The sequence below is a fragment of the Pyrus communis genome, chromosome 5, assembly GCF_963583255.1.
Source record: "Pyrus communis chromosome 5, drPyrComm1.1, whole genome shotgun sequence".
Taxonomy (NCBI): domain Eukaryota; kingdom Viridiplantae; phylum Streptophyta; class Magnoliopsida; order Rosales; family Rosaceae; genus Pyrus; species Pyrus communis.
Window position 1 is genome coordinate 25,436,934 of NC_084807.1, and position 10,756 is coordinate 25,447,689.

The following is a 10,756-nucleotide window of genomic DNA, read 5'->3' on the forward strand; positions in this document are numbered from 1 at the left end:
TCGTGGTGGTGGTCAAGGTGTAAGAAGTCGGCGGAGGAGAAACGAAGGAGAGGGTGCGCTACTGGTGAAAGGTACAAGGGTATTGTGGGTAGAAATGTTTGATTACAGAAGAAAGCTTCCTCTGGGAATTCAATTACCACCTCCATGTAGGTAATAGAATTCCGGGAGATTAAGGAATTCGATTCCGGATTTTAAATGGGTCCCATTTACTTTTTCATTCCTTACATGTTAGTAAACGTCGCAATACTTCGGGAGGAATACGATTCTGTTTCTTTCCATTTCATTCCTGTTTGGTAAACATGCCCTAAGTGATTTTGGGTATATGTATTCGAACATAGAAAATCGGGTACAAAACATATATGCTTAAGGCTTATTTTTAGTTACGTCTCTTAGAAATCGATTTTAAACTCATTTGATTCATGTAACTCAAAATTCGTTCTATATTGCCTTAAATCTGTTAATTTCTTATGTGAGTTTGATTTGTGTGTGCCAAGTTAAACAAATTTCATTTTTGTTTTTTTTTTTTTTTTTTATCGCTTCAATTTCTTTTAAATTTAATATTATCAAATTATTGAATGTTAATGTACAATGTTATTTATAATCAAATGTATTTCATATATGATATAGCCTTATTGGGTGTTGGGTCTCACATATGTTCTGAGAGTCGACCTATAATTTTCAAGGAGAAGAGAGAGTCTACAAGTCAAAGTGGAACGAATTTTGAGTTTCAATGAAAAAAAATGGTGACTTTTGAGTTGCATAAACAATGTGAGATAAAAATAGAGTTCCAAGAGGCGTAACTAAAAATAAATTTTTTTTTAATTACTTGAATTACAAACTTCCAGTTAAGAAAATGTTCATTGATATTGAACTATTGTGCAATTATCTCACTTATGATGAGATTTTAGTATTGTTCCTCCTCAGAATCGTGGTAGTGATTATTTTATCAATTTCTTTTATGTTTTGATTCAATTTTTTACAGGGTTAATTAGTTTGAAAGTGTCTACCAAATCAAACTGCAAAATTAAAATAGAGAAAGACTTGAGATGCCAAAATCTTCACTAAATTTGTGCACCAAATGATGCGCATGTATATTTTACACCACATAAAATTTTATGGGATATTTTGATATAGGTGTTTCGTTTTTTTAATTTTTTTAGACTAAACATATACTCCTTTTAAAAATTTGATCAAATATTTTCCTAAAATTTTGGTTATTAATTTTAGTTTTTCACATAAGTTCAACTTTGTTTAGAATTTTAGTTTTTCACGACTTTTGCTCATTTTCATTTTTTTTTCTTTACCTATTATCCCTATATTTATGCATTTATTATCCATCTCTATGCTTTTTTTTTAATTGTTTGTTATAATTTTTATTTTTTGTGTGAATGTAGTAGAACACTTAGAGAAAATTTGTCAGATTTGATTATTTGAAAAGACCGAGCACATAATAAAGATTTGTTTGATTATACAGCTACGACTAGTTACCTATAATATGGATACATTTAGTTTTATAGTGGATTTGATTTTTTGTATTTCTCAATACATTTGGAATGTAAATGTACCAAAAAGGTTATATGATAAAGACATTTGGTTTTGTAATGGATTTCAGATTTTTTGTTCATTTGGTCTTTTAGTACATTTGAAATCTAAACTTACCAAAATGGTTGCTTGACAATGGGCACATTTGGTTTTATGGTACATTTGGTTTGTCGGTACATTTGAAATCTAAACGTACCAAAAAGGTTACATAACAATGGGTGCATTTGAATTTTTGGTACATTTGGTTTCTCGGTACACTTGAAAACTAAACGTACCAAAAGTTGATACTTTTGTTCTCAAATGTACCATAAGTTTTAAGTATATTATATATATATATATTATATATATATTTATACGTGAAAAAATGCGTATTGAAAACTTTTTATTGAGACATTTTTAATAGAAAGAGAACTTTTTTTTTTTTTTTTTAAATATTGATAATAAGGAAATGAGGAATTAGTTAATTTTTTTTTTATTTTATTAAAAAAATGTCATTTAATACGTAGAAGGGGATTGACGAAATTAAATTCCTATATTATAGGCAATTAGTTGCTAAGCTATCTTATGCCTCTAAATAAATGCATCTATTTTAAATGAAAAATAATGAAAAAAGCTTGAAAACTTTGAGTTTTAACGATAAGGACAAAATAAAGGGTAAAGTGAATAGTATCATGATTGATTTTTTTAGTGTAAAAATGTGGTTTTTCGTTAAAGTGAACAGTATCTGGAGCTTTTCGTTAAAGTTCCCTTAAATTAATGACATAGAAATTAAATAAATAGAAAGTTATTGAGGTGACAATTGATCAAAGCACCTTAATCAAATCTTTAAAAATGATGAATGTTTAATCTAATAACTATAGAAAAGATATAGGAAATTCTAATTTTCTCAATTTTTATTACACAAATTTAGTGCATGAATTTTGTGTCTTTCGCATTATTCATTAAAATATTCTAAACCCTATGTGAGGAGCATTCATCAGTTGATTGGTAAGAGGAAAAAACAGAAAAAAATTAAAAAGTATACTTTTATTATCAAACAATAAAAATGAAATTTATTAAGGGGTATACTATCTACACACATTTTTTTACTTCTCACACACAGCTTGTTAATTTATATCCTTTGATCTTCTTTGATTCGGTCAATTTGATGGCCGCAATTAAAAGGGTGTATATAAAGTAAAAAGGGGTGTGTGGATAACACACACATTTTTCAATTCCACTTATTTATGGACGACTAATGCTAGGGAGACCAAATTTTTTAAATTAAATTCGCAAGTCAAATGATATGGTTGTAGATGATTAAATTATTAATTATGTGTCGATTAATATGCTTATTTCATTTTGGTGAAACGTCATTTGTTTTGCAATTTGGTCTCCTTAACATTACTCTTTATGGATATACCACCTCTGTGTCCTTTCTTCCTCTTTTGCAACACTCATACGCTCACCAATACATGGAATTCAGCTTCAGAATATGTTATAAATTATTTATATTAAATATTCTAATTCTGATAGGATTGGCCACTGTCTTCTATGGAGTGGTGATGCCTGCATAAATTAAATAAGATTTACTTGAAGCTGCAAGGGAGGGAGAGTATATGGAGTGCAAATTCAGTAAGAATAAGTAATGATAGAGAAACTAAATTTATAGATAAAATCTTGTAAACTAAATAACATAGAAGTTAACAATTAGATTATTACTTAAACGTTGATAAACATGCTTTTTTTTTTTTATTGGTGACATATCACTTAGTTTGCAAATTTTATCTACAAATTTAGTCTCTCTTGCACTACTCAAGAATTTAAAGGTTTTCACTTAAGTAGGTCAAGGACAAAGTATATGGAGTGCAAGTTCACTGGGATTGGATATTCAAATGAGTTAGGAATGAGGATTGGAGATTAAGAAGTACAAAAAAGCGAACGCTTTCGCTATCTTATATCTATCTTGCAAAAAAACAGAGAATTAGATAGAGACCTCAATTATAAAATACAAGCTGGATGGATGAAGTAGAAGAATGCATCGCGTGTGTTGAACGACCGTTGAATGCCACTAAAGCTCAAGGAAAAATTTATAGAAAGACAATAAGGCCAACAATGCTTTATTGTATGGAATGTTGGGCGGTGAAGCACTACACATACACAAAATGAGTGTAATGGATATGAGAATTCTTCGTTAGATGTGTGGACACATGGGAAATGACAAAATTAGGAACGAGAATATCCGAGATAAATTAGGAGTAGCCAAATGAAGATAAGATGAGAAACAATCGGTTAAGATGATTTGGACATCTAAACGAAGGCCTACAGACCCTTCGGCTACAAGATGTGATTACAATGTTGGTGCTTAAGATTTTGCAGCTGCATTTGATCCAAGCTTCATGTTTCCTTACAATTTCGAGGGTTTGTTCTTAGTTTGTAATGTAGGGCTGGAATTAAAACAAAGCTAATAGGTTAGATGTGTGTCACATGTCATAACAACTCACTAATAAGTGAGCATGCGTTGTCCATGTGAGTGTGTAAGTTGGATGAGTGTGTGCGCCTCCAACGGCTATAACTCACCCTCTATTTCCATTTTCTCTAAGCATCAATTCAGTTACACCTAAATCGAATTCAAGGAGCTATGATTATGAGTTTCTTGCATCACTATTCTTCCATGCTCTTAGAGTAGAGATCATCATCTCATTGATTTTTCTGCTTGAATGATTTGCTTTGATACCTCTAATGCTACACACAAATCATAAACACTAATATACGAGACATAGACTCAGGGACAAAGGGGTTGAGGAAGATCTAGGAAGACTTGGAAAGTGATCTAAGAAAATACTTGGACTACTTGGACCTAACGAAAGATATAGCACAAAACCAAGTGCAGTGGCATTCTTGGATTTATATAGTCAACTCCACTTAGTAGGATAAATTTTTTTTTTGTTGTTGTTGTGAGGAGAGAGAGAGAGAGAGAGAGAGAGAGAGAGAGAGAGAGAGAGAGAGAGAGAGGGATCGGAGAGAGAGGGGGGGAGAGACTCACTGCCACACTTGAAGCTGTGAGGGACACACTTTCCGCAAAGTCGAACCTGCTGAATGGTATATGCTGGACGGAGATCAAATTAGTGATTTTGGGAGTAACGTGGGGGCAGAAGTACTCGAAGTGCATAAGCCTAAAGCGTTGGCAGCAGTATGCGGAAGCTTTCTGCCCCATGAAAACTGGCTTGCACGCACTGATCAGAATGTTGTTCTCCTGCTTGCACTGGCTAGGGCTCGTATCCGCCTCCGCCGCCATTACCATGTATAATATGATGAACCCTAAGAGTAACACTGTTGCCACTTGCTGCCTCATGATATGATATGATTCTGCTGATTTCTTTTTTCTTTTTTCCCTTCTCTTTCTTAATTGATTTTTCAATTATTTGGGTTGTTGTGGCAACTGTAGCAATACCCCATTTTATAGGTTGAGAGAGGATGGATGGTTCAATAATTTAGGGCAACCAGCCAACCAAGACTACCGACGTTTGGATATTTTTCATTGTAAGGAGGGAGATATTTTTCAGTATGCTCAAAACACAGGATTGTATACTACGTGTTATTATATATACAAGTGGTGAGATACTTGTGTTAAAAAATGAAATTTCCCTCTATTTATATAATGACATGTGGTTATTGGCGGATCTAAAATTTTAATACAAGATAATCCCAATATAAAAGCTTAAAAAAAGAGATGAAAATAACATTGAAAAAATAAACGACAAACTACAATTTTTCATTCATAATCTTTATGCAAAATAATCACAAACTACAAAAACTAAATTTGTCCACAATAAGCTTTTATAATTTGAAAACGTATCATGATAGTTGATTATCAATACAGAAAAACAAAAAAAAAAAAAACATATTTCCCAATGTAAATAACTAACCTATCATTTAACGTTAATCACCCATTTTGTTGCATAATAGATTGAAAATGGTGTCTACTCAAAAGTCATTTGTCTTTTATTTATATTTAAATGCTTTGACCTTTTGAACTTAAAAAGTGGTGCTACTAGCGTGCTAATAAATGCTTTTTAAATGTGGGTCTGCAAGGTCTCTCATGTTCTGTGCTTTTAATTTTTTTTTAATAGATTGGCTAAAACGACATCTTTTTGATCAAGTCATTAAAAAAAAAAAGTGTCTTCTTCTTCCTCTTGTTGTTTTGTAGAACGTGCAACTGCCATGGTTGCTCTTCTCTGCCACCACAGCCCAAATTTGGGTGGTCATCGAAGGTCCTTACAACCATTTATCTAAGCTTCCGGGTGATCCCAAAACCACTCCAGTCCTTTAATAGATCTGCCTCTGCAAATGTTGTACCATCCTTGTTTCGGGCACTGAAAAACTTCTCCTTAGGAGGGCCATTAGGAAGAGAGATTTTTCACAGGACAGTATCATATGGTATTGTACAAGTAGAGGAATTTTTTTTCTTCTAAGAATTCTTCCATTTGTGCAATGACATATGTACCCGTATTTTGGACACACACTGAAAAATCTATCCATTGGGACCTACCGGGTCGATGTGAAGGGCACGGGTCAGTCAACCATTGGAAATGGCTATTCCAACTTCTAATTCAAGAAAAAGGTTTTAGTTAGCGAACTAAGTTGATTGTTAAGAGGAAAAATAGACACTTTGAAAAGAATAAGGTAAGTATATTTTTATTATCAAACAATAAAAATGAAATCTTTTAGTTCCACTTATTTATGGATACTAAATAATACAATTTTCGCATCCTTTCTTCCTCTCCTGCAACACTCATGTGCTCACCAGTACATGAATTCAACTTCAAAGTATGTAATTCATATTATTGTATTAAATATAACTATATATACTGATTCTGATAGGATCGACCGCTGTCTTCTATGAAGTGGTGATACCTGCATAAATCACATAAGATTTAGTCATCAAGTCAGCTAATTATATACACTAATTACATAATATCAGAGAGAGAGGGAGAAGGAGAGACAGAGAGAGAGAGAGACTCACTGCCACACTTGAAGTTGTGAGGGACACGCTTTCCGCAAGCTCGAATCTGCTGAATGGTATGCTGGACGTTGATCAATTTAGTGAGCTTGGGAGTAACGAGAGGGCAGACGCACTCGAAGTGCATAATCCTAAAGCGTTGGCAGCAGTACGCAGAAGCCTTCTGCCCCATGAAAACTGGCTTGCATGCACTAATCAGAATGTTGTTCTCCTGCTTGCACTGGCTAGGGCTCGTGTCCGCATCCACCACCATCACCACGCATAATATTACGAACCCTAATACCACACTGCTGCCTGCTGCATGCCTCATGATATAATATATATGTTTTTGCTGATTTCTTCTTTTTTTTCTTCCTTCTCTTTCTTTATTGATTTTTAATTACTTTGGGTTTTAGCAACTACACCAATACGCATTTTTATAGGTTGTGAGAGAGAGGAATCAGAGGATGGATGGTTCAATAATTTAGGGCAACCAGTCAACCACGTCAACCTTCGGCTTGAATATTTTCCTTTGTTAGGAGGGCCCGGCCGACATCTGGGTCGATGTGAAGGGCATGAGTCAGTCAACTATTGGAAATGGCTGCGTACCTGACTTGATTATAAGTTTTCCGAACTTGGTATTGTTTATTCCAACTTATAATTCAAGTTAAGGAGACTATTTTAGAAGTGAGATTCTTTATGAATTTTCTATCACCATATTTTTTGCATAATATTTTATAATAATGACATATAAATTGACGTTAAATTGTGAGATGACAGAGAGTCTATCTGGAAGAGTCACACTTTGAGAGAATCCTCTTACTTAACCACTCATATCCCAAATCATACTCAAAACCAAAACCTAACCCCATAAAAACCAAAGATAAGATACCAAAACACACGAAATGTTGTCCACATAGGTAGTGTATAAGAGAACGAGGAAAAGTAGGAGAAAGTCTGTAAAGTGCTTGACATGAGCGAATGCATACGGTATGGAACTGGGTCCTGCTCGGAAGGGTAACCTTGCTAGTAGGGTGCAGGAATGGCCCAGGTCCAGTGCGGGCTAGGTAAACTATAAATTTATATAATTTGGACAAAAGTCAAAGAAATTTAAGTAGAACTAGTATTTTTGTGTTTAAAATTAATTAGAAGGTCTTGAGTTCAAAACACCATGTGTCTTTACTTTCTAATTTTTATAAATTCATAAAAGTATAAATTTATATGGCCAAATGATAAAAAAGTTGGACTTGAAGTGGTGCTTTTTGTTGTTTAAAATTAACGAGAAGCCATGAGTTAGAAGTACTATTTGCATGTTTATTCTTTTCAATTTTTACGAATTTGTGTTTGGTTGTTAATTTTCGCTTTAATCACTAGCTAGTATCTGCATGGGTCGCAGTTTTTAAACATTCATTTCAATTCAAGTCTAACATTCAACAAAGAGTAATGCATAGGCCAATTTGCAAATCATATGACGTGTCAGCAATAGGTTTAATTTAGTGCTCATTCATTGCTTATACATATCAATTAAAGACTCGAAAACATCATTATTTTTTTAGTCCCATATTGACTGGGTTAGTAAATAAGAAAAAATACCTCACGATTTATATAAAAAACACTTTAAAAGTTCAAAAAGAAGGAAAACAAAATTCATCATCTATTTACTTGTAAGCTCGGATTTTTTTGGTTCCTTCTTTTGATACAAAATGATTAGTTTTTACGTATTTTGAAATTATTGAGTTTGAAGTGTTTTTCTAATTATAATCTTATTAAAGTCGGATCCTCTGCCCCGGGGGGGGGGGTGATTCGGATGGTGATACGAAACCATTTGGGGGACTTCATGGCAGCTGCTGCAGGTCCCATTACGAGACCAGCCTCTGCAATCCACACGGAGTTCATGGCTGCACGTCAGGCGGTGCTGCTGGTACAACATTGTTGGTCGGAGGATTGTCAAATTACTTTTGAAGGCGATGTTAGCTTGAGGATGGCTGCTATGAAGGGACAAGGGGATGATTCTTCCCCCTTAAGGCCTATAGTCAACGATTTGAGGTGCTTTCTTGCAGGAATGCCAAACTCGAGGGTCAGTCATGTTCAGCGGGAAGGAAACGAGGCGGCGCATCGACTTGCTTGGATGGGCCTTAGTAGCCCTCAGGAGTTTGTGTGGCTTGAGGAGCCTCCGGATTTGATACAGGACATTTTAGTCAAGGAGGGTTTGTAATTTTATTTGTTCTATTGTTCATGTGAGGATAGGTTTACTGTTTTCTCATTTTGTATGAATAGATTTCAAGGATTGTTTTCTGGACTGAAATTCGAGAGGGCTCTTATATTGTGATGGACTTTGCAACCTGGTTATCCCTAAATACAATTGAAAACCTTAATAAACTTGTGGTTGGAACTTTGATACGAGTATATATAGAACAAAAGAAAAATTTTATTCGAACCCAATAATTTTATCTATATTAAGAAAGGATCGTGTAATATACTGGATAGCATGTTTTCCTAGGCATTCTTGTAGAGATAATTAGTTGACTCTAGCTGTGTATATATTCTACTCTTACTTTGGCAATGCAATATTCGAAGGGTATTCAGTCCATCGCTTTCCATAGCCGTTCAATATACCACTGTAATATTCATTTTTTTTAATAATCTCCACATCCAATATTTTTTTGGTATATTTTACATTCCAATTCGTTTTAAAAAAAATAAAAACTAATGAAAAGGACTTGAAAACTTTGAGTTTTAATGATAAGGATAAAATAAAGGGTAAAATGAATAGTACCAAGATTGACTTTTTAGTGAAAAAATATGGTTTTACCGGGGCTTTTCGTTAAAACTCCCAAAAAAAGAATTGTGTAGAGAGAATTTTTTTTTTGGATTATTACAGTTTCTGCGTTCTTCTTCGCTTATTCTCCCCCGTAAAACTCGCCTATTCCCTTCACAATCTAAATTACATGTAAATTAATTCATCATTTAGCTAGGAAGAAAGCTAGCTAATAAAAAGAGACGTTTTATTCTTTAAGTATAATTATTTCGTGGGATTGATGCTACTCCTGGTCCTGGGTGGTGATGCCTGCAAATGAAAACAAAGGAGAAAGAGATCTGTTAAGCACATAAAAGAATTAATGTAGTTTAAATTAACTAGCTAATATGGATCAGATAGGGATTAATGTGGAGAGAACTCACTACCACACTTGAAGTTGCGAGGGACACTTCTTCCACAACCTTTAATCTGCAGAATTGTACGTCTTTGAGGGATAATATTGGCCAGCTTGGGGGTGACATGAGGGCAGATACACTCAACATGAGCAGCCCTAACAATCTGGCAGCAGTATGCAGAAGGATTACGTCCTGGAAGTAGCGCTGTCCGGCAGTTTTCACGCATACGGTCCACCTCCTCCTTACACTGGCTCGGAGTCGTGTCCGCCTTTGCCATCGGAACCACCTCCCAAACACCACACTATAACAAGAATATGATCACGGCCAATGAACGTCCTGCCCTCATGATTTTCCCTGATATTTTTCCTTTGTTGTTTGAATTCCTTTTTTGTTGCTCCTGTTGCATTTTAGCAGTAGAGACTACTCCTTTTTATAGATGATCAATAATGCTATGTACATATAGGTTCATAAGATCACCCACTTGCGTCTGTGTAAGTGACCGAGTATCTTAACATTACTCTTTTGCTTTATTTTCGATAGGGGTTGAAAAGTCTAGTATATTTTCCACAGATGTACAAGTTACGTACCAACCAAAAATCTTGGAAAAAAATTATTTTTAAAATCTTAATTGTTGAAATTGATCGTGATATTTTGAGATTTGAACACTATATATGTTTGTGAATATTTAATCACTGTAAGTCGATATTTTAGCTAGCTAGTTTTCCAAAAATCTTTCGGCCGGCTGCTTGTAATGGCACAAGTCAACGAGAACTTCATAATGGAGTGTATTGAATTGTTGTATTAGATGACTTGATGTTCCTCTTTTAGTCGGGGAGAAATTCGTTAGTGGTTTGGAATATGATCCAGTACACTAAATGTAATAATACAATTAGCTAAAAATTTAAAGAAAATTTTTTTAACTGATTGTATTATTACATTTTGTGTACTAAGTCGTGTCATCGACGCATTGAAAAATCTTTTTCAATCAGGCATCATTACTTAGGTAAATCAGAAAATATAGGAGAAAAAACAAGCAATTTGGAAAAAGAGAATTAGTAATGTGACGTGTTGTAGACAAAA

The 10,756-nt window shown here is 34.1% G+C and overlaps 1 protein-coding gene across 1 annotated transcript; it reads left to right on the forward strand.

The window, feature by feature from the left end:
• The first annotated feature begins 8,330 nt into the window (after positions 1-8,330).
• On the forward strand, positions 8,331-8,738 carry LOC137734481 (uncharacterized). The gene has a single exon (XM_068473741.1). The coding sequence runs from the start codon at positions 8,331-8,333 to the stop codon at positions 8,736-8,738; it is 408 nt and encodes a 135-aa protein (XP_068329842.1).
• The last annotated feature ends 2,018 nt before the right edge of the window (positions 8,739-10,756 follow it).